The sequence below is a fragment of the Marmota marmota genome, unplaced genomic scaffold, assembly GCF_001458135.2.
Source record: "Marmota marmota marmota unplaced genomic scaffold, marMar, whole genome shotgun sequence".
Classification (NCBI taxonomy): Eukaryota; Metazoa; Chordata; class Mammalia; order Rodentia; family Sciuridae; genus Marmota; species Marmota marmota.
The window spans coordinates 6,925,196-6,947,486 of record NW_026000001.1 but is presented as its reverse complement, the minus strand read 5'-3'; the positions used below and the strand labels follow the sequence as shown (position 1 = coordinate 6,947,486).

Genomic DNA, 22,291 nt, shown 5'->3' with positions numbered 1-22,291 from the left:
ATGTTCCCTCTGCAAAATCCCAGGCTGTCAGAGGAGCTAGTCAGGGCTCAGCCTACCAAGGGGGCTGGAATCCCAAATGGACAGCACCTCCCTGAGCCCAAGTACTCATGGAGGTCGCTCCCTCTGCCAAGGCCAGGACACAGATCCTAAGGCAAGCCTGGCATCTCACACCATGTCTGCCGAGGGCTCATACCAAACCCTGGCACAAAGGAGACCTTCTTCTTCCTTGCTGCCTGCTGCCCAGCTGGCTCCTGAAGTGAGGGCTTGCCTGCCATGTACCTGAACACACCAGCCCACGGGGACTCAGGGCCCTGTGACAAGTGATTGGTTCGTGGTCATGAAAGCCCTTCACAAAGCACAGCCCACCCCAGAATGTGTGATGTCAGCTCCTTCTCTGTCCCTCCAGGCCACGTCCTCTGAACCTGTGGACATCCTGTGAGTATTCTACCACCAGGGACCCTCCCAGACACAGGGAAGCCCCTGGGATTGAAAAAACGGGCAGGGCCTTAGGGAAGAAGTCCAAGGGGCAGGTGGGGTGGGACCTCGGGCAGTGCTGGGGCAAACTGTCCACTCCCAGGCTCTGGCTCTCCTTCCCCAAGGGTAGCTAGCAGGGCTCCAGAGGGAAGCAAGGTTGAGCACGACCTGTGGCCAGGTGCGTGGCCACAGCAGAAGGCTCTCCTCACACAGGGCCATGCAGAGTCTGAATTCACTTCCTGCAGCTGCGGTAACAAACCATGAAACTTAGTGCTCAAAATGACACGCACTTCTTCTCTTTGTTCCACAGGTCAAAGTCCAAAATCAGTTTCACTGGGCTGAGAGCCAGGTGTTGGCTCTACAGTGCTCCATCTGAGGCTCCAGAGAGGAGACCCATGGACGTCTCCAGCTTCCAGAGTGGTGCTCCCGGAACCCTTGGTTCCTGGCCCCTTCCTCCATCTTCAGAGCTAGCTCCTGTTCTCTGTCCCAAAGCACCTCTGTGCCAAATCCTATGACACTGAGATGATACCCTCTGCATACGTCTTATGACACTAAGATGACATTTGGAGCCCATTTGGATAACCAAAGATATACTCCCCTCTCAGATCCTGAATTTAGTCCCATCTACAAGGTCCCTTTAGGATATAAGGGGACACTCATATGTCCCAGGGATTGTTTGAGGAGCATTGTGTAACCCACCACAGACACATTAACACAAACATGCACTCACTTCTTACACCCCCACACACCCATTCCACGCAGGCAGTGGGGTCGCTGGTGGTCCCAGAGGTCACAAGGACTACTCATGTCCAAACCTCTCATCAGCCCACTCAGGACAGTGGGAAGCTGCAGAGCCCACCCCGTGGCACGCTGCCTCATGCCCAGGAGAGAATGGGCCCTTCCCCAAGGTCCCCCAGCACAGCCCTCCCTCACCATCATGTTCCCTCTGCCTGGATGCCCCTCTTCACCCCGCCTGCAGAATTCACTATCTCCAGCCTGAGCTGGAGGACTGGTTCTGAGCTGGCCACCTCTTCCATGCAGATGGTCTGCTTCTGTAAGCAGCTGCTCACTGCTATGGCTGGATGCCACACCCCATGCAAGGAATGCTAAAAGAACAGAAGAGCAGTGGGAATCAAAGGTCACCAAGAACAGCACTTAAAGGGTGACAGTACAGCCTGTGCCACAGAGCCTACATGTAGGAGCTTTGCTGCAGATCAGATGGACACCTCAGTGCCTACTGAGCACCGGAGATGCCCAGACCTGGGGAATGGACAGCGCAGAACAGCTTCCCACCCCCAGGACTTGGCTTGAGCTCTCCCTGGGTAGGGGTCATCTCTCTGGTCCTTGACTCCGCCTCTGAGTGCTAGATCCAGAGACAAGCCGCCATGGATGAGGCAGGGACCTCCTGCTCCAGGTGAGTGCTGGATCCCAGAAGGGTGTCCAGAGAGAGGTTCCTGTAGGGCCTCACTATGCTGACTGCCTTGTCCCAGCTCTTTCTCCACCACGCCAGGCTCAGAGTTCTAGAGCCTACATTGCCACAGAGGGCTACAGGGTCTGCTCCCCACCCAGGAATCAGGCTAGCCCTGCTGTAAGAGCCCAGAGTGTGTGTGTGCAGTGAGCCAAGTAGAAATGCAGGGACACAATCTGAGAACAGGTGACAGCTGCTGCTGAGGCCAGTCCTCCCCTGGCTCTGCAGAGAGGGAGAGAAAGGACAGAGGACAGCCCAGGTACACACCTCATTTGGCCTTTCACCCGGCCTGGCAGGGTGTGTGGAAGGGAGAAAGCAAGAAGTGGGGGGAGGGGTATGGAGCAGGAAGGCTGGTACGTGAGTCCTCGTCACCAGTGAGGAGGTTGGAGCACAGGCCTTGCTTGGCGGCAGAGGTGGTCTGGAGCTCTCCCTCTGCCCCTGTGGATCTCTACAATGCGTTAGCCCAGATCCCCTGGATAGGGCCCCTGCCCACTGTGGACACCCAGAACTCCCTGTGTGTGTGGCAGAGGTCACCTGGCAACATACATAAATCCTGCTCGCCTCCAGCTTGGAGCCCCGCGCTGCGGCGGCCCGCGAGCTGCTCCTGGCCGCGCTGGAGGACCTGAGCCAGGAGCAGCTGAAGCGCTTCCGCCACAAGCTGCGGGATGCGCCCATGGACGGGCGCAGCATCCCTTGGGGGAGACTGGAGCGTGCGGACGCTATGGACCTAGCGGAGCAGCTGACCCATTTTTATGGGCCAGAGCCAGCGCTGGATGTGGCCCGCAAGACCCTGAAGAGAGCCGACGTGCGCGACGTGGCGGCCCGGCTCAAGGCGCAGCGGCAGCAGCGTGAGCTCTGGTTGGGGGTTCCCCAGGGTCCCTGGTTCAGGGTCTTTGCCGCCCGCTGCCTTCCTTCCAGCTTCCCCTATAAAACCCTGGCGCTTTACCCACAAATTTGCAAATCCTATGACTCAGATCCTGGATGCTCTCGGGGGAGACCTCGACCCCCTATTGCGTCCCGCACGCGGCGCAGTCTCACTTCAGGTTTCCGTTTCAGGGCTCGGCCCCAGCTCCTCGGCGCTGCTCTCCGTGGCCGGTAGGTCTTCTGTGGGAGGCACAGGCTCAGAGCACTAAGTCCCGCTGCCACTGCTGGCCCTAGGAAGGCTGGAGCGGGAAGGCGCCAGGACGCGCTAGAGGAAACCGAGGCCTGACTGGCAGGGAGGGCACCGGCCCCAGGGTGCCGGAAAGCCAGCCCATTCTCGCCCCGCTCCCTGTCGCTTCCCCAGAGTACAAGAAGAAATACCGCGAGCACGTGCTGAGGCAACACGCCAAAGTGAAGGAGAGGAACGCCCGCTCGGTGAAAATCAACAAGCGCTTCACGAAGCTACTCATCGCGCCCGAGACCGCCGCCCTGGAGGAGGCACCGCTGGGGCTGGCGGAGGAGCCAGAGCCGGAGCGCGCACGGCGCTCGGACACACACACGTTCAACCGACTGTTCCAGCGGGACCAGGAAGGCCAGCGGCCGCTGACCGTGGTACTGCAGGGCCCGGCGGGCATTGGCAAGACCATGGCGGCCAAGAAAATCCTGTATGACTGGGCGGCGGGCAAGCTGTACCAAGGCCAAGTGGATTTCGCCTTCTTCATGCCATGCCACGAGCTGCTGGAGCTGTCGGGCACACGCAGCTTGGCTGACCTGATCCTGGACCAGTGCCCCGATCGGGGCGCACCCGTGCGACAGATGCTAGCGCAGCCTCAGCGGCTGCTCTTCATACTAGATGGCGCAGACGAGCTGCCGGCAACCGGGACCGCCGAGGCCGCGCCCTGCACAGACCCCTTTGAGGCCACTAGCGGTACACGGGTGCTGGGCGGGCTGCTGAGCAAAGCGCTGCTGCCCTCCGCCCGCCTGCTGGTGACCACGCGCACGGCCGCCCCTGGGAGGCTGCAGGGCCGCCTGTGTTCACCACAGTGCGCAGAGGTGCGAGGTTTCTCCGATAAGGACAAGAAGAAGTACTTTTACAAGTTCTTCCAGGATGAGTGGAGGGCCGAGCGTGCCTATCGCTTCGTGAAAGAGAATGAGACGCTGTACGGCTTGTGTTTCGTGCCCTTCGTGTGTTGGATCGTGTGCACCGTGCTGCGCCAGCAGTTGGATTTGGGCCAGGACCTGTCGCGCACCTCCAAGACCACCACTTCAGTGTACCTTCTCTTCATCGCCAGCGTGCTGAGCTCCACTGGTGCCGACGGTTCCTGGGTGCAGAGAGAGCTGCGCAAGCTGTGCCTTCTGGCCCGTGAGGGCGTCCTGCGGCGTAAGGCGCAGTTCACCGAAAAAGACCTGGAGAAACTGGAGCTTCGCGGCTCCAAAGTGCAGACACTATTTCTCTGCAAGAAGGAGATGCCAGGCGTGCTGCAGACAGAGGTCATCTTCCGATTCATTGACCAGAGTTTCCAGGAGTTCTTCGCAGCACTGTCCTACATGCTTCAGGAGGAGGGGGCTCCTGGGGCACCGACGGGTAGCGTGGGGTCACTCCTGCGCACAGACACGGAGCTAAGTGGACACCTGGCGCTCACCACCCGCTTCCTCTTCGGGCTGCTGAGCACAGAGCGGATCCGAGACATCGAGCATCACTTTGGTTGTGTGGTTCCAGAGCGTGTGAAAGAGGATGCCCTGCGGTGGGTGCAGGGACAGGGCTGCCCCAGGACTGCATCAGAGGGGACGGAGGACACAGAGGAACTAGAGGAGGAGATAGAGGAGCCCAACATCCCCCTAGAGCTGTTGTACTGCCTGTATGAGACACAGGAGGATGCTTTTGTGCGGCAGGCCCTTAGCAGCCTCCCAGAGCTGGCACTGGAGCGAGTGCGACTGAGTCGCATGGATCTGGAGGTTCTGAGCTACTGTGTGCGATGCTGCCCGGCTGGACAGGCACTGCGGCTGGTTAACATTGGACTGGCGGCTGCACAAGAGAAGAAAAAGAAGAAGAGCCTGGTGAAGCGGCTGCAGGGGTGAGTCTCCAGGCTAGGGCTGCTCCTTTGGCAGGCCCTGGTAGGCATGAAGCTTGGGTGCAGTGAAGGCCCGTGCACCTAGGCCCATCTGGACTGAGGAAGCATGTCCAAACCTGAGGCCTGTTCCCCCAGAGGCAGGGAGGACCTCAGGGCTGCTTTTGTTCACCCCCCTTGCAAGGCAGCGGCCCCGTGCCCCTCTTCTTCACTAGGTGTCCTCACCATGTTCCAGCACACCACCACCCAGCTCTAGCTAGAGTTCTAGAGTCCACCATGCCCTTGGCACCCTGAGCCGTGCACCTGCTGTCCCTCCCCTCAACACTTTGCTTGCTGCCTATCCTGAAAGCCTGCCCTGGCTGCTTCAGCTGGCCTGGGATTCCACTGGCCCCAGAAGTGCCCTGACGACCACTCTATACCATGACATTCCCCATGCCTGCTTCTTACACCAGACTTCCAGCTCCTCTGTGACAAAGCTTGTGCAAGAGTTACTTTGAACTTAGCTCCACTCAGCACCTGTCCTGGGTGTTCAGCATCTTTCAGAGGATGAATGTCAGGACATGGGCAGGGCTGGCCCTAGGGACCTGCAGATCCCCTCCTGGGTTTCACTCTAGTTCAGTGAATTAAAGGGTAGAGGGGTCCTAGCTCAACACGAGGGGATGGCAGAGGAAGCACCAAGGCCTGAGGACTACAGAGAAGAAAGGGCCCTGTCTAGGAGGCGCTGAAGCGGTGCAGCAGCCTCAACTTCCTCTCTTCTTGCAGTTCTCGAGCCTCCACAAAACAACTCCTGGGTTCCCCACTGCGTCCACTTTGTGAGGCCATGACTGACCAACAGTGCGGCCTAAGCAGCCTGACGTGAGTAACCATGCCCCAGCCCCTCCCAGGGGGCAGGATGCCCTCCAGAGACAGGAGTATGGGGGGGGGGGAGAAAGCTAACAGGGGCCCACCCCATCAGAGAGTGAGGTGCTAGTGGGAAAGGTGTGGTGCTGGCGGAAAAAGAGGGGACTCAGCACCTGGGGGTGGGAGGATGGCAGGGTTTTTTTGTTTTGTTTTGTTTTGTTTTCCAAGGAGGCTGCTAGGTGCCATTGGAGACTCCTGGGCCAACCCTCTAGAGGAAGGCATCAGGTGCCCCCTCTGAGGTCAGGCTGCCCGTGAATCCTGGCCTCTGTGTGCCCTTGGACAAGCCAGTCTGTCTGGGCTTATGCTTCCTCTCTGTGAAATGCAACCAGCGTCCTCTACCTTGGAGGGTTGATGTGAGACTTCGTGAGGCATGAACAGTACTGAGAATGAGATAGCTGTTCAATTCCTGTCCATCAGGAATGCCCACTCACCAGATGGTGAAATGACCAGATGCCCATGAATCAGTGGCGACATGGCCAAGTAGTCCAGTGGGTGGGGGGGCGGGTACAGCAATCTGGAAATACATATAAGGAACCAGAAGGATGCCCACATTTGGCCCAGCTGGTGGGGTCTGGCCCACCTTGGTTTGTGCAGTTGATGTAGAGAAGTGGCCGGGGGCTGGCCCACAGACCCACGAGCTTCTTGACCACAGGCTGTCCTACTGCAAACTCCCCGATGTCATCTGCCGAGACCTCTCTGAGGCCCTAAAGGTGGCACCAGCCCTGACGGACCTAGGCCTCCTCCACAACAGGGTCAGTGAGGCAGGCCTGCGTATGCTGAGTGAAGGCCTGGCTTGGCCCCAGTGCCGGGTGCAGACACTCAGGTGAGGCTTGGCCTGGGAGAGACAGAGGGATGGGACCCTCCCCCAGCAGCTCCTGAGCCAGCCCTCCTCTCAGGGTGCAGCTGTCTGGCCTCCCGGGAGCACTCCAGTACCTGGTAGGCATGCTCCGGCAGAGCCCTGCCCTGACCACCCTGGACCTCAGTGGCTGCCAGCTGTCTGACCCCACAGTGACCTACATGTGTGCAGTCCTGCAGCACCCATCATGCAGCCTACAGACGCTCAGGTAGATTCAGGTGGACAAAGTGTGGGGACACAGCCGGTAACCCCAGGAAGGGTGGATGCTGGGACTCCCTGACCCTCAAGAGGAGCCTCTCCAGATACCTCCCAAGTGACCAGGCTCAGACACAGATCTGGGAGCCCAGCCTAGAACCCACCCCTGAAGCCCTGGCCCCCACCCTGGCCCTGATCACTATACTGACCAAATATGCACATCCTGTGGTCAGTGATCCCAACACCCTTTGACTCCCCTGAAGGACAAAGGCCCTGAGAGACAGCCTCGGTCACTTGGGCCTTGGGCACAGCCTAGACCAGCAGCCCCTTCGTCACCCACTCCTACTGTGCCCCAGTCTTGTCCCCCAGCCCTGGAGTTCTCTCCCTCAGCTGACCCATACCCTCTGTCCTCTGCATGTGGCTGCAGTCTGGCCTCTGTGGAGCTGAGTGAGCTGGCCCAGCAGGAGCTGAAGGCCGTGAAGACAGCAAAGCCAGATCTGGTCATCATACACTCAGAGCTGGACAGCCACCCTGAGCCTCCCAGGGGATTCAACAGTGTCCTCTGAGGCCCTGAAGCCAGAGCGGGGTAGAAGGCACTGTGGTCAGAGCCCCCGTGGAGAGGTAGTCCTAGTCCCCAAGGCAGGAGGATGCTGCCTTCAGACTCTGGGCAAGTTTTCTGAGCAGAGAGGCCCTGGACAGGGGTCTGCTCCTGGTCAGGCCTGGGATCTATACCTCAGCCTACAGCCACTGCCACTGCAAAAGCCCCTGAAATAGTAATACCGATGAAGCCCCTGTGAATTGAGCACCTAGTGGTTGATAGAGTGACCCTTTCTCTGACCTGGCCTCCACCTGAAGTGGAGTCTCAGCCCCCACTCTGGCCCTGTAGGCAGAAGGTGGTGGGGCCCTCCCTGGGAATTTGGGAGGACTGAGGCCATCCTTGAGGTAGTGTAGCCTGAGCCCCGAGGCGTCCACTAGCTGCCTGAGATCTATGGAAGGGGAGACCAGGGCGGGTGGAGATAGCCAATGTCTGGCTCAGGTGGGAGCCGCAACAGCACCATCACTGGTAATAAACTCTCCTTCAGATTCACTTCCACTGGTTTCTGTTACTTTTCACCAGGGCCCCAGTAGGGTCTTTCCTCCAACTCGCCTGCCTGGGAGGACAGGGTTTAGGCCTCAGAGGAAAGAGGCTCAGAAAGCCTGGAGGCAAGACCTGACCTTGCCAGCCAGTGCCAACAGTGGACGTCCCAAGAAACTCTGAGTCTTTTCTGCTCAGCACAGCTGGGCCCTGCCAGCTCTTGAGACTCCATCCAAATGGAGGGCGCCCTGGAATCAGCCCTTTCACTTCCCAGGGGAAAGTCCCTCCATAATCACTTTATGAATCCATTCCTTCATGCCACAAAGCAGACAGAACCCCTGTCCCCTGGGAACTGCTATTCTAGGCAGAAAGACAGACAATAAATAAGTATGCTATACAAGAACAAGACCCGGTAAAAACGTGGTGTGTGAATGCACAATTCAGTGGACTCACAGATGATTCACCAACATGGTACAGCAAACACAATGTGTGAGCCAGGCACAGGGGCGCAGGCCGGTCATGCCAGCAACTCAGAAAGCTGAGGCAAGTTTGAGACCCTCAGGCTCTGAGCAACTCTTGTGAGCAGAGAGACCCTGGACAGGCAAGTGAAGCCCACACAGACGCAGGCCCTTGCCTGGTCCTGGACAGGCCTGGAACATGCCCCTTGCCCCACATCCTGGATTCCTCCTGCCTAGCCTGGGCAACTCAGTGAGCTTCTGTTGCAGGTTTCAGGACCCACTGAACCTGGGCAGGGTGGACAGACACAGATATGTATGTCAGGCCAGGGACGTGCCCAGAGCCATCAGTGGGCAGGTGGAAAGAGGGAGACCAACTGTGGCACAAGCTGAGAGAGCTGGAGGATGCCGTCTCGGAGCTCGGGGCACCGTGGAGAGGGAGAGATCGGGAGAAGGGGAAGAAACCACATCCAGAGCCCACAGAGGTCCCCTAAATCCACCGTTGCGGACCGGCATCTTGGGGGTCAAAGGACTCCTCACTCAGGTCTCTGGTTGGCCACAGCCACGACCAACGGGACCACAGCAGGTCCTGAAGACACAGCCTCGCCGCCCAGGGGAGAGGGGGCCCCGCCCCGGCCCGAGCCCTCTGCGCCTAGGGCCCCGCCCCGTGGGCGGCTCGGGCCGGGCAGCAGGCCTTCCTGGTCACGTGTCAGTGGTGAGGCTCGCCCCCCCCAGGCAGGCCCGGGGCAGCCGGACCCAGGGGAACCGAGGAACGCAGATCGCAGATCGGGGCTGAGCAAGAGCCGCGGTAAGTCTCAGAGTCCCCCCCGCGCGCCCTCCCCAGCTCCCGCTCCTTCCGCACCACCCGCTGCGTCCCGGCCCGGCCCCTTCCGCCCTCCCCTCCCAGGGGGGCTTGCCCCTGGGCCGAGCTTCCTCGTTCCACCGTCAGGGCTTCCGAACTCAGGAAGGGGCGGCTTGAGCAGCAGACCCGAGACCCGCCAAGGTTAGAATCTGGGCTCTAAAGCCCGAGTTTGAGGGGGCAAGTTTAGAGACTGAATTGAGTCCCTGGAGGTCCGTGGTGCGGTGTTTTCCTGGGTGGCCCTTAGATCCCACCACATCTAGGGGGTCGGCCAAGTCCTGAGGAGGACTTTACAGTCTGAAGAGGGAGCCCACCCAGTCACCGCCTCTTGACCCCCCTTCGCCAGGTCACCCCCTAAGTGAGCCTTCCATGGAGGATGCCTGGGAAGACCCGACCACATTTACTGCCCAGTCTCTGCCCAGTGATCCCCGGCTCTTGGCCACTGTGACCAATGCATACCTGGGCACACGTGTGTATCATGACACACTGCATGTGAGTGGCTTGTACAATGGGGCTGGGGGTGGCACACACCGAGCAATTCTGCCCAGCCCCCTCAACGTCAAACTGGAGGCCCCTGCAGAGACAGAAAAGCAGATGGAGGAGACCTTTGCCCTGGACACCAACACAGGTAGCTGCACTGTCTGGCTCCCTCTCAGCCGCTGTGGAGCACAGCTCCCTCCAGCTTCACCTCACTTTCAGTAGGCAGTCTTTAAGGAAAAGAGACCCCGTCTTGGGTTCTCCCCTTTCCCTCCCTCTGGGTGGGCCTCCTGGGGTCCTGGGCAGAGCCTGGGTCCTGTACAGCGGGGCCTGGAGGACGCATTCACCCTCACTGTGGGGAGAAGCCACCAGAAACCTGAGGGACACCACTGCCAGCCCAGGGAGGCCCCAGTGCTGTATGGCCCAAGGCACTGGGAGGCCACAGCTTTGCAGCCTGCCTGGGGGGGCCCTGCTTCCCCAGTGACTGAAGCTTCTCACCCTCCCCAGGCTCCTTTCTGCACACCCTGGGGAGCTCCAGCTTCCAGGCCTGCCAGCGCATCTATGCCCACCGCACGCTGCCCCACATTCTGGCCTCCAGTGTGTCTGTTGCCCGCTTGGATGCAGGGAGCTCGCCTGTCACGGTGCTGCTGCGTTCATCCTTCTCCCTAGAAAGCCCAGACCTGGACTTGCATCTGGGGCCCGACTTCCAGGGATTCCGGTGAGGAGGGGGCTCTGTCCCAAGTCCCAGCAGGGTAACCTAAAGAGGGAGCCACCCCTGAGGTGGCTGCCCTCTTGCAGGTACCTGTACGGCCACACACTCACCCCTGAACAACCTGGGGGGCCACGACAGGAGGTGCACATGCTGTGGACACCAGTGCCCCTGACATTGACCCTTGGGGAACACGAGAAGAACAGGACCTGGGACTTCCTGACTGTCGTGGGCAGCAGCCAGGCAGAGGCCCAGGCCTACCTCCAGGAGGCCCTGCAGCTGCAGGCCAGAGGCTCTCTATACTCAGCCCATACACAGTCCTGGGCCCAGCTGTGGGCAGGCTGTGGCCTGGATGTGGTAGGACCACTGCCCCTGCGCCAGGCCCTTCGTGGCTCCCTCTACTACCTGCTCAGTGCCCTGCCCCAACCCGGGGCTTTAGGGTATGTCTGTCATGGCCTCAGCCCCGGGGGCCTCTCCAATGGGAGCCAGGAGGAGTGCTACTGGGGCCACGTCTTCTGGGATCAGGTACACGTCATCCCACACCACCACCACACTAAGGGCGGCACGGGGATCGGGGTTGGGATGGGCCAGCACAGGGCTGTGCCGAGGGGAGGGCTTCCTGAGGAGGTGGTATCTCGGCAGTGCGGGGATCCGTGGGAGAGCGAGCCAGGCAGCAGCACCAGAAGATGCACATGGCAGCGCCTGTGGTACTTGCAGCAGGGGCTCCACTAGATGGGAGGAGCAGTAGGGCACAGGGCCGAGAGTTTACCTGAGGGCAAGGAAACCAGGGACATTTAATCAGGGAGTGACACAGAGGCCCATTCTGGGAAGACCCCAGGTGGAGAAGAGCAAGGGGTGGGGTCAGAATAAGCCGAGGGTGTGGGCGTGAGGAGGCTGATTGGCACCGGGCAAGGAGGCGCGCAGAGTGATTCCTCATGTGCCTCCCAAGTCGGCCCTGACTCTTATTTTATGGGCGAGGCTAGGGAGGCTGAGGTCAGGCAACCAGCAGGCAGAGAGCAGGCTCCTCCTGTGGGGGCCTGTGCCTAGATTCGGGCCTGGGAACTCACCTGCTGGCTAGGGAGGGGAAGTGGAAGGCTGGGGAGGGGCTGGTAGATCTGGATGGTCATCAGGAAGAACCCGGAAGGAGGCAGCAGGCCTCCAAGAGGCAGAGAGGGTGCAGCAATGGCCCAGCCAGGGCAGGATGTGGAAGGAGGGGGAGGAGAAGGTGTAAGCCCTTCTAGCTCCAGAACAAGGACTGTCCTCAGGATCTCTGGATGTTCCCAAATATCCTGATATTCCACCCAGAGGCTGCCAGGGCCATCCTGGAGTACCGCATCAGGACACTGAGTGGGGCCCTGGAAAACGCCCGGAACCTGGGCTACCAGGTGAGGAAGCCTGGGCACCACCCCATGGGGCCCACCGTAGGGTCCACACACAGAAAGAACTGGGCAAGAGCCTCCTGGCCCACGGAGGAACGTGCAGTGGCTCCAGAGCCCCCACCTCCTCCTCTTTTTGCCCTTCCACAAGGTCCCATGGGGGTAAAGGCTAAGGTTGGGTAGCGTCTGCCCTCTCCCCCACAGGGAGCCAAGTTTGCTTGGGAGAGTGCAGGCTCTGGCCTGGAGGTCTGCCCTGAGGACATTTATGGGGCTCAGGAGATCCACATCAACGGGGCCGTCCTGTTGGCCTTCCAGCTGTACTACGACACCACCCAGGTGAGGTGTTCCATCCACCAGCCCTGCCACCCTAGGCCTGCTGTCACAAGAGAGCATCTGGGAGCCAGGCCTTCCTTTCTGGGCCCTGGATGGGTGGGCACTCAGCACACATAGGACCCTTGGCCCCCAGGATCTGCAGCTTTTCCGGGAGGCTGGTGGCTGGGATGTGGTCAGTGCTGTCGCTGAGTTCTGGTGCAGCCGTGTAGAGTGGAGCTCCAGGGAGAAGCAGTACCACCTGAGAGGTGAGGTGATCCCTGGGAGAAATGGTCAGGAGGAGGGACTGCTGGGGGGCAGGCAGCCTGTGCCGAGCACTGTCCGGACCTGTGTGCCCAGGAGTCATGCCCCCTGATGAGTTCCATTCAGGAGTCAACAACTCCACCTACACCAACGTCCTGGTCCAGACCAGGTCAGCCTCTAGACCGTGCCCCAGCCCCACCCCAACAAGCAGGGCCAGCCAGAAGCACTGAGGCTGCAGCCTTGTCCTCTCTCTACAGTCTGCACTTTGCAGCTGGTCTGGCCGAGGACCTGGGTCTGCCTGTCCCTAACCAGTGGCTGGTGGTGGCTGATAAGATCAAGGTGCCCTTTGACCCGGAGCGGAACTTCCACCCTGAATTTGATGGGTATGAGCCTGGTGAGTGGACCCTGACTTCTGCCAAGGGCCCTTCTGCCTGGCCGAAGACCCGTGCATCCACCCTGATGTGCCCTCAACAGCAGCATCTTCCCCAGGAGAGGAAGTGAAGCAGGCTGATGTCGTGCTCCTGGGGTACCCGGTCCCCTTCCCCCTGAGTCCTGACGTCCGCAGGAAGAACCTGGAGATGTACGAGGCTGTGACATCCCCCCAGGGCCCAGCCATGACCTGGGTGAGAAGCCTGGGGAGTGGCCCCACCTTACCAGCCTCCGTCTTTCTCTCCATAAGCTGGGTTTCACCCCACTGAACTCTGAACTCTGACCCCAGAGCATGTTTGCGGTGGGCTGGATGGAGTTGAAGGACCCATTGAGGGCACGAAGGCTTCTGGACAGGAGTTTGACCAATGTCACTGAGCCCTTCAAGGTCAGCCTGGCTCCAGTCCAGGGCCCTCTTACTGACCACTCTGCTGCCAGTGTCCATGGGGGGAGGTATGGTCACAGAGGAATCATTGCCCTGGCAGTTCCTGCCTGACCTTGGGATGGCAGCCCCAGGAGGTCCAGTGTCCTGGGGTCCCTGGCACTGACGGCCCGTGACCTCCAGGTGTGGACGGAGAATGCAGACGGGTCGGGTGCAGTGAACTTCCTGACAGGCATGGGGGGCTTCCTGCAGGCGGTACTCTTCGGAACCACAGGCCTCAGGTGAGTGCCGGGTGGCACCGAGGGTGGCCCCCTGCCCCTCCCTTCTCACACAGCTCTCCCTGCAGGGTCACCCGGGCAGGCATGACCTTTGACCCCCTGTGTCCAGCGGGGGTCTCCGGAGTGTGTGTCTCTGGCATCTCCTACCAGGGGAACAAGCTCAACTTTATCATCTCCGAGGACTCCATGACAGTTGAGGTCACGGCCCAGGCTGGGCCCTGGGCCCCTCTGTTGGAGGCTGAGCTCTGGCCATCACAGGTTCGGCTGCCTCTGCTGCCAGGTAGGTAGAGGTCTGAGTGATGAGACCGGGATGCCAGTGTGTACCTACAGGGCGCCCCTCTCTCCCTGCAGGACACAAGGCCTCCTTTCCCCACTCAGCTGGCCGCATACAAAGATCACTCCCATAGCTGCCTGAAGCTGTGACTCCAAGAATTTCCCAGGAGAAGCTTTGAAGACAGAGACCTCTGCTACAGAGCCTCTGGGACATCCTGCAGCCCTCAGCCCCCAGGCCCTCCCCCGGAACCCTGCCCCTGAATGGCCAGGGCTGCTGGCTTCAGAAATGTCTCCTGAACCCCGCTTTTCATCACTGCCCCTGCTCCTCGCCCAGCTCTCCCCCAGTCCCAGGCGGTCTGCCTGGCTTGAGCCCCTCCCCAGCCTCGACTCCACGGGCAGCCAGTTTTCCACACCTCATCTGACCTGGCACCCCGTCTCTCAGTGCCCCATCTTGCTCCCCAGGCACTTTCCAGGGCCCCTGCAGCCAGGGCCTGAGTGTCCACACTCACACCCACCTAGACTCTGGTCACGGGGCCCGTGAGGGGAGTTACTGGCAGGGTGAGGGTGAGGAGGAAGGGGCTCCACCCCGGCGCAGTTGCCCAGGACTGTCGGCTACCGCTTTACCAGAATTGAGCTTTCCCCTCAGTGCAGCTGTGGTCAGGCAGGGCTGGACCAGGGGCGCCCGGGTGTCAATCACTGACTCCTCTTGACTCCATGTCAGATGGCCTCTGGCACTGTGGGGTGGGGTGGGCAGCCCGTCCTCAACCCCATGGCCTCTGAGAAGGGAAGGGGGTGCCATTGCTGGAGGATAGGACTGGGGTGCCAGAGCAAGACCCTCAACTCCCCACTGGCCACCAGAGGGACTAGACTCAAATGTGCTTGGGTTCCCGGCCTTGCTCCCAGGCCAGGCTGTGACAGGCGGGCTGTTCAAAGACAGAGATTCTGCCTGGCAGCAGCTCCCACGTCCTCAAGCCTGGGGTGGCTCACAGTGACTTCCCTAGAACGAGCTGAGAAGGCATCTGGAGCTGAGACACTGGTGAGGTCCAGACCCGGCACCAGACAACCTGCAGAGTCCACTCAGTGCTGGGCAGAGCTTTGCTCCTATAAAGGCCTATACCTTCTTCTGAAAGTGGGGTTGTGTGATGTCGAGTTTCCACCTCACCTGCGGGCAAGTGCAGCAGCTTGGGAGCCGGGTGGTCCCATTGCGCCTGCCTCCACTCCTTGCTGTGTCCTGCCACTGCCCCCTGGTCGCAGTTGAGAGTCAGTCTCTTCACCCAGCAGACACCAGGCAGAGCCCTCCTGGGCTTCAGGCAGCCCTAGATGTGGGAATCCCAGGGCCTGTCTCCTGTCTCCCGTCCTCAGCCCCTCAGGCTGGGACACTCATGGCCTTAGCCAGCTGCCTCCACACCCAGGAGATTTGAAAGGAGGGTTCTCACGGCCACCCCAAGAGAAAGTGTGGAGTGCAGAGGCAGGGATCCCTGGACACCAGGCCTCCAGGACACAGTGAGCCAGCAGCATGCTTGCTGGAGCTCAGAGCCAAGGTGGGCAGGGGCTGAGGGTCAAGTTGCAGACCACATGCAGGCCAGTGCATGGCTTGAAGCCAAGGGTGCCTACAGGCTTTTCACTAAAGGCCCTATAAACACTATGGCTGGGTGACAAGGCAGATCTGCTGAGGACCGTGGGCCCCTTCTCTCTGTTGTGGGCCAGGGATTGTCCTAATGGGAGTGGACATTCATTTTTTGCAGCCTCAAAGTCAGGATTGGGCAAAGACATCACAATGGGGTGGCAGGTGGCCCTGAACCCATAGGATTATGTGGCCTGGTACTTGCTATGTCTGAGCGCCATTTTATACAGTCACCTCTGTGCATGTGATGGGCCCATGGGGTGAGAGTGTGTGTGCCCACAGGCCTGGCCAGCATCCATCAACCTGCCAAGATGAGCCTGGGGAGAGAGGGCTGCTGGTAACACTTCCCCAAGTGACTTGGCCACACGTCCTCAGTGGCTGGTCACAGACTAGACAACCTCCTCATTGTTGACGAGATCGTGGGGACTGGTAAAATATCCCACCTTTAGGGATATGTTCCCAGCCACACAGAGGTTGATGCCTGCCCCCAGCCTCTTCGTCCAGCACAGGCTGACCCCTACTTGAACCAAACCCAGGGCTTAGGGTCAGCATATTGTCTCTATTCCAGTTCAAGCAGAGGTCTCACACTTCCCTTGACCCTAATTCACGGTGGGACTTTCTCCAGGGCCCAACATGGGCCTGTGTGTCTCCACCCCCAGGTCCCAGCACAGGGCCACACACCCTATCTTCAGCAAGGGTCTCAGGCATGTCACAGGTTGGGGACTGTGTGGGGTCTCCAAGTAGAGCAATAGACAAGAGACCCCTGCCTCTATCCCTGGAAGAGCTGGCAGGCAAAGGGGTCTTCCTGGGGAGGGAGCCCGAGTGGAGTCTTCAAATCCCTGAGCGTCCTTCTGGCTAAGACCCCAGTGACGTGCTGGGGCCGCACCCCAGCCCCAGCCTCATGTGTGTTTGGGTGTGTGTCCCCAGGTGCTGGGCCCTGCCAGTTTTGCTGTGTGGGGGTGTTGGGGTGCCATGTGGTACATAAGGGAGGTGAGGTAGTACAGGAACATGTACCCAGCACAGGGGCTCCGACGGGGTTTCCCACATCTACATCCCCATGACTGCTTCTGCACAGCTGGGTGGAGGAGAGAGGGACGGAGGGGGGAGCCAGGGGCCTTGCCTGCACTTGTGTACATGCGTGGATGGTGGAAACAGTGTCCAGCTGCACCCAGGAAGATGGGGGACAGGAGGGAGGGAGACCGCCACCATGCTGAAACCACTGGGATTTGAAGGCACACACAGACCAGGAGGGGCAGCACACAGCCAGGCGGGGCCCGTTCGGAACACAAGCCACCAAACCACAGGCAGCTGGGATCAGAGGCCTGTGTCCCCGACTTCAGGCTGAAACACTCGGGCGCCTCCACCCCGTCGCCACAGGCCACCCTGGGGCACAGTGAAGGGGGACAGTCGGGAACAGCTGAGCAGGGTGAGGGAGGGTGGCCTGGGGGAGTCCCCACAGCAGCCACCCCCGCAGCACCCCCCCACACTGAAGCCAGGAAGGAGGCCCTGGAGGCATGTCAGGGACCTGGCACTTTTAATTGTGATGGAGGTGGAGCCTGGTGAGTAAGAGGAAAGGGTCAGAGGTAGGAGTTAGGGACCCTCAGGGTTAGGGCCAGGTCCCTGGGGTCTGAATGGTCAGCACTGCGTAGCCAGGTTGGGCCAGGGGCCTCCAGGGTCAGGGGACGGCACAGCTCAAGGCCCTATGAGAGCCAGCATCCAGCTCAAGGCCTTCAAGGGTTGGGGTCCAGGGACAGGATAGGACAGGACCCAGCCTGTCAGTCATAGTCTGTGTCTTCGAACTTGGTGCTGAAGAAGGCCGCAGAGTCCTTGGCCAAGCGGGAGAGGTGCAGGGCACCAGTCACCACCAGCCCCAGCAGCAGCAGCGGAGGCACCAGCGTCCACATCGCAGCCAGGATGTTGTAACACTTGGCTCTGGAGCCGTATCGCCGTGCTGCCTCCAGATCCCCAGCCACCTTCTGGTCTCGGGCCTGCAGGGCAGCCGAAGGGCCAGATCAACACCTGCCTGGGGGCCTGGCCACAGATGCACCCAGAGCACCTGGAGGGTCTGCACTGGACCCAGGATCGAGGTGGAGGGGTGTGGCCTGAGGGGACACTCTCTGGGCTAGACCCACTTCCTCCATGGTCCCCAGCTTGACACACTGCTTGACACTTGGTGGGCCTGGGGTCATGATGGCCACCCACCCCAATGGGTGCTGCAAGGGGCGCCTGGCTCCTTGTGTCCAAGATATGGACCCAGTGGCCATCGCAGGTCAGCATCAGCTGCCAAGATCCCTCTGCAGGCAGGGAGTCCTCTGGGGAGCTGAGACCACAAACCCACATAGGAAAGGAAGCCACGGGTCTCACTAAAGAGCCACAGCAGATGAGAGTCCCCCTCTGGGGAAAGGGAACTCTGCAGGTGGCCCCATGGACGCTGTCATCATCAAGGGACGGTCTCCACCTTTAGGAGCAGGGCTTTGCTATAGATAGCACCCCCTTAGTGGAGAAGCAGACGTTCTCTCACCTTGGAGAGAAACTGTGGCCACACTAACACAGCCCCCTTCACAAGCTGCCCCCTTCGAGCCCCCAGCCACTCTGGCAGACCCTGAACTCTCCGCACAGCCCCCAGCCCCTCCTCACAACCCTGAGTCTCCCTGAAGCCCCCAGCCCCTCCCGCCACCTCTTCCGCCCACCTTGATGGAGTGCACCAGCGCCAGGAAGCCGAGGCAGCACAGGTTCAGGTAGAGTGTGCTGAAGGCTGACCAGATCAAGTGGTCGCGAGGCGGGGGGCTTGGCGGTCCCAGCACCAGGGCTGTGTGGGCAGCACCGTCAACCTTGCGGGGAGTGGAGGCCCGGGGGCCCTCACGGGGGTAGGACGTGTCCATGGGTTCCAGCGCCGTCTCTTCCTTGCTGGGACTTGCACTTCCAGGGTGGGCACCAAGTCTGCTTATAGCCCTGCGGCCTGCCTCCCTGCCCACCAGCTGTGCTTGCTAAATATAGCACAAATTACAGCCTGGAGCCTGGGAGCAAGGCGGGTCCTCCTGCCCCAGTGTCCCCACCCTCACCCCGGGGACCCAGAAAGACCACTGTCAGACCACCGACCAGAGCCCCCCCCCCATGTCCTGGCCACCCACCCCAGGAAGACCCCAAGTCAGATGGCTGAGAGGCAGTGGCTGCCCACTGCCTTCCAGGTCCAACTCAGGACTGTGGGTGGCCATGATGCCTCAGTCACAGGCAAGAGGCAGAGCCCTCCAGGCTTGGACAAAGCCTCCTCCTCCCGACCAGAACTGCTGACAGCCAGCCCTCATGCCCCAGGACTCAGCCTCCCACTGCTGTGTGAGGCGGGTGGGGTGGGGGCCAGATGCATCGGTCAGAGAGGGAAGTCTGAGGAGAAAGCTCCAGGGGAGAGGGACCATGAGGCAGCCATCTGGGACTGGCCACACCCCAGCAGTGCTGCCCGGACTGCCAGGAGCCACCTGGCCTTCCAAGGGGTTGGCGTAGACATGCCCCTGGGCCATCCTCGACCTCCTAGGCAGGCAGGTCCTCCGCTGTCCTGAAATGCTAGTGGGTGGGGTGGTCCCTTTGGGGCTCAGGGCTTCCTCCTGCTGTCCTCCTCTTGAGATGGCTCCCCAGCCTCAGGCTGTAGATGCCTCTTGGCCAGCGGCCCACATGTAGTGCCAGGAGGGACTTTTCTCCAGCTCCAAGCTCACAGGGCCCAGTGCCGCTCAGCTGAGGGACCATGTTGCCCCTGCCTGCTCTGAATTCCCCCGACACCTGCACTGCCCTGCCTTCCCAAAGCCCAACCAGATGCTTAGGCCAAACGCTTACTCCTGCCAAACCCTAGGGCCCACACCCCCACGGGGACCCCCAGAGACCAAGATGCCCAGGCCTCCTCCTGGGGCTCCCTGCTGCTGAGCTAGAGCCCCCAGTGCCCATAGTTGTCCTGTTGAAGTACCCCTCCCTCACCTGCGTAGAGCACAGCAAAGGCCCCCCCTCACGCCCATGACCACAACACTGACCAGCAAGAAACTGGGACGTCCTTCCCATCCACATCCTGTGAAATGCAAACTCCGGGGAAGTGCTGGGTAGGACGTGTATCAGGGAAGATCCGAGCCCTGTGGAAGGAGGGAAAGAACGGAGGAAGAGTGGCCACTAGGCCCAGCAAGGACCCAAGGTAACCACAGAGGAGCTCTGGGCCAGGGAAAACCATTAGAGACGTCCAGAGTAGGGAGTCCAGGAGATCACTCTGTGTTGGCCACACATTAGAAGCTAGATGTGACCTGGGAAGGAAAGACTTCAAGTGTCACCAACAATGGCAGCAGGAGAAAGAACCTCCGTCTGTTCATCTGAAGTGGATGTGCACGCACAGAACTCATGAAAAGCCCACCACGTCCAGTGCCCGCACACCCAGATCCGAGACCGCCCCACCTGGCTTTCTGCTATTCCTGGGCTCCCTGGGGCGGGTCTGCAGCAGTCCACGCTCCTCCACCAGAGCCTTCTCTCCTGCAGGACCAGACTGGCAAAGGAGCGGAGGGCAGATGGCCAGTGCCTGACCCAGGAGGCTCTGTCCATGGCTCTACCAGGGTGAGTATTCTCTGGCTGGGGGTAGCTAGAGGGGAGCACCCGGGCCCTTTCACCTGGCTGATCACACTATGCTGACTCCTGCACAGCAGGCCACCCACCCAGCGTGGCTTCTGCCAACCTCTGTTGCTCCTGTTCCAGTCATACATTTGAGGAATGGAAAGTGCCTGCTGGAAGGGTCTGTGGCCTGAAGCCCACTGTGAGTGGACTTTGGATCTGGACCCTGCTGACCCCTTGCTGCCCCCGCACCCAGTGGACAAGGAGTCAGGTTGACACTCTGGGTGTCGAGACCCTCACCTGCTCCTATATGTCCACTGTGCCCAGCACCTCTGGAGTCCCCTGTCCTTGGGTCCATTGCCCAAGCAATGTCCACATGGTCTGTGGGAAGGACTCGGGTGTAAGGGTGTGTCCACAGCCATCGCATGGCACTGTCTTTTGTCCTGGGGACTCTGCCCTCCTAGTCGCGAGGCTGTGTCTGAAGTTGAGTGAAGGCTCAGGGTCTGACCCTGGGGGAGCATGGCCCTGGGTCCTACCTCGACACCTTTTCCTATCATCTCTCATGATAGACAGCAAGGGTGGCAGTGATGCAGACACTGGGAACTGTGACTCAGTGACGCTGGAGACGAGATGGAGTTGCATGAGCACAAATTCACAGCTGAGCCTTGGCTGGGCCTCTGCCTGGGCAGGAAGCCCCAGCTCCACAGGGAAGTCCAGGCCCACTCCTGGGGCCCAGGAAGCAGCTGCTCAATGGCTGCTGGGGTGGATTAGGGAGGCATGACGCAGGCGGACCTCAGCCGGTGCAGGCCCTTTAACCCAGGTGTCTTGACCTGCAGGAAGGAGGAGCCAGTGAGGCACCTGGCTCTGAGGACGCCCTGTGCAGTGTGAGGCGGGTAAACCAGGCACCTTTGGTATCTGACAAAGTGTGGGTTAGCGTGGGACCTTTCCAGGGCTACCAGGGAGGAGTCAGGGCAGGAGGGTGTCTTCCCTTTGTCCCCATGAAGAGCCTTGGCTGTCTCAACAGAAGTGCTCACCACAAACACAGCTGTGTTAGAACCAGCTGGCCAGAATGCCCAAAGGGCAGCACGACAGGCAGGGGCGGAAGCGGAGCAGGAGGCTGGTCCTGATTCCTGTGTCCTGGACTGCTTCCCAGCGCCTGTCCCTCTGCTCACCCCTGGGGCAGCAGAGGCTGCCTTTGGGACCAGATGATGGAGAGAGCAGAGCTCAGCCTCCTCTTGAGGGGGCAGCTCCTGTGAGCAGCATGAACCAGGCTCCGCACACCATCTTGATGTACCCCAATGCTGGGCGCCCCATACACTATGAGAAGCTCCAGGAGGAACACGAGGTGGCAGTGCTGGGGGCACCCCAGGGCTCAGCTCCCATGACAACCACCGTGATCAACATGCCCAGAGACATCTCTGTGCCCGACCATGTGGTCTGGTCCCTGTTCAACACGCTCTTCATGAACTTCTGCTGCCTGGGCTTCATAGCCTTCGCCTACTCCGTGAAGGTGTGTGTGCTGTGGGGGGGCTGGGCAGTGGGAGGCTGACACTCCACCTGCACCTGGGGTGTGTGGGTCTGTGTGTGCTGGGGGAGCTGCTGTGGATCACCCCCTATGGCTGGTGTGCATTGACCCTGTGTGCCTTCCACTTTCTGGATAAGTGTGGGGGGCATTAGGGGATCTCCCAGGGCAGACACAGGAGGGAGCAGCCTGGGAATCTGGGGTCACTCTTGTCCCCATCCCCAACCCAGAGGACTTCTCCCTATGCCCAATGGCAGAAATACCCGCTGCACACTGCAGAGTGTGGCACCCCAGGCTGTCTCCCAAGCTGGGGTGAGCAGCCAGCACTGGGGCCTGCTGCACAGTCTGAGTGTGTGAAAGACAAGGGCAGAGAGGACCCTGGGGGCCTGGGCCTAGCACCTGCCTCTCCCCTGACCCTCTGCATCTGGTCTCCCCAGTCTAGGGACAGGAAGATGGTGGGTGACATAACTGGGGCCCAGGCCTTCGCCTCCACTGCCAAGTGCCTGAACATCTGGGCCCTGATCTTCAACATCATCCTGACCATCGGCGCCATCGTGATTCTCATCATCTTCTCGGCAGCGATTGTCCAGGCTATTTCACAGATGAAAAACCATCCTGGGGGCTTCTAGTCTTGCCAGGTCCTGACCCCCTAGCTGGCCCTGCACCCTGGGCTGAGGCCCTGCCCCTGCACTCCACGCTTTCTGAAGCATTTACACGCACCCATCTGTCCACCGTGGGATTCAATAAAGTGCACTGTACTCGGGTGTGCTGTGATCTCGCCTGGGGAGGGGTCTGCTGGCAGTC

General features: G+C 60.5%; 4 protein-coding genes across 11 annotated transcripts in view; 3 read left to right on the top strand and 1 right to left on the bottom strand.

Moving 5' to 3' along the window:
- Positions 1-1,666: 1,666 nt before the first annotated feature.
- Nlrp6 (NLR family pyrin domain containing 6) lies at positions 1,667-7,970 on the top strand. Of its 2 annotated transcripts, XM_015503415.2 has the most exons (8): positions 1,668-1,888; positions 2,510-2,790; positions 2,999-3,037; positions 3,228-4,938; positions 5,695-5,787; positions 6,485-6,655; positions 6,729-6,896; positions 7,311-7,970. In XM_015503415.2, exons 1-8 carry the CDS (start codon positions 1,860-1,862, stop codon positions 7,447-7,449), a joined length of 2,631 nt encoding a protein of 876 aa, XP_015358901.1. In that variant the 5' UTR covers positions 1,668-1,859; the 3' UTR covers positions 7,450-7,970. The 2 variants fall into 2 exon arrangements, with proteins under 2 accessions (XP_015358902.1, XP_015358901.1); XM_015503416.2 differs by lacking the exon at positions 2,999-3,037 and having other exon boundaries at positions 1,667-1,888.
- An 833-nt stretch (positions 7,971-8,803) lies between these two features.
- Positions 8,804-14,895, top strand: Pgghg (protein-glucosylgalactosylhydroxylysine glucosidase). Of its 4 annotated transcripts, none has more exons than XM_048807979.1 (15): positions 9,125-9,221; positions 9,363-9,416; positions 9,619-9,900; positions 10,257-10,467; positions 10,548-10,983; positions 11,724-11,843; positions 12,039-12,170; positions 12,301-12,412; positions 12,504-12,576; positions 12,665-12,801; positions 12,897-13,030; positions 13,126-13,221; positions 13,399-13,496; positions 13,562-13,773; positions 13,845-14,895. In XM_048807979.1, exons 3-15 carry the CDS (start codon positions 9,642-9,644, stop codon positions 13,898-13,900), a joined length of 2,076 nt encoding a protein of 691 aa, XP_048663936.1. In that variant the 5' UTR covers positions 9,125-9,221; positions 9,363-9,416; positions 9,619-9,641; the 3' UTR covers positions 13,901-14,895. The 4 variants fall into 4 exon arrangements, with proteins under 4 accessions (XP_048663938.1, XP_048663937.1, XP_048663936.1 ...); XM_048807978.1 differs by having other exon boundaries at positions 12,018-12,170; XM_048807980.1 differs by lacking the exon at positions 9,363-9,416 and having other exon boundaries at positions 9,097-9,221; positions 12,018-12,170.
- Positions 14,896-16,923: 2,028 nt separating this feature from the next.
- Ifitm5 (interferon induced transmembrane protein 5) lies at positions 16,924-21,199 on the bottom strand. The gene is made up of 2 exons (XM_015503411.2): positions 18,081-21,199; positions 16,924-17,378 (listed from the first exon to the last, which is right to left on the bottom strand). The coding sequence occupies exons 1-2, from the start codon at positions 18,270-18,272 to the stop codon at positions 17,166-17,168; spliced, it is 405 nt and encodes a 134-aa protein (XP_015358897.1). The 5' UTR covers positions 18,273-21,199; the 3' UTR covers positions 16,924-17,165.
- The window catches only part of LOC107157114 (interferon-induced transmembrane protein 1-like), a 2,434-nt gene continuing 1,335 nt past the window's right edge, over positions 21,193-22,291 (top strand). For 2 of the 4 annotated variants that reach the window (XM_048807984.1, XM_048807982.1), the window contains exons 1-2: positions 21,193-21,475; positions 21,925-22,163. In XM_048807984.1, the coding sequence (XP_048663941.1) occupies positions 21,227-21,475; positions 21,925-22,116 (441 nt within the window). In that variant the 5' untranslated portion in view covers positions 21,193-21,226 and the 3' untranslated portion in view covers positions 22,117-22,163. Of the gene's footprint in view, positions 21,476-21,924; positions 22,252-22,291 lie in introns of those variants that run through there. The other 2 variants (XM_048807983.1, XM_015503410.2) reach the window with 2 other exon arrangements.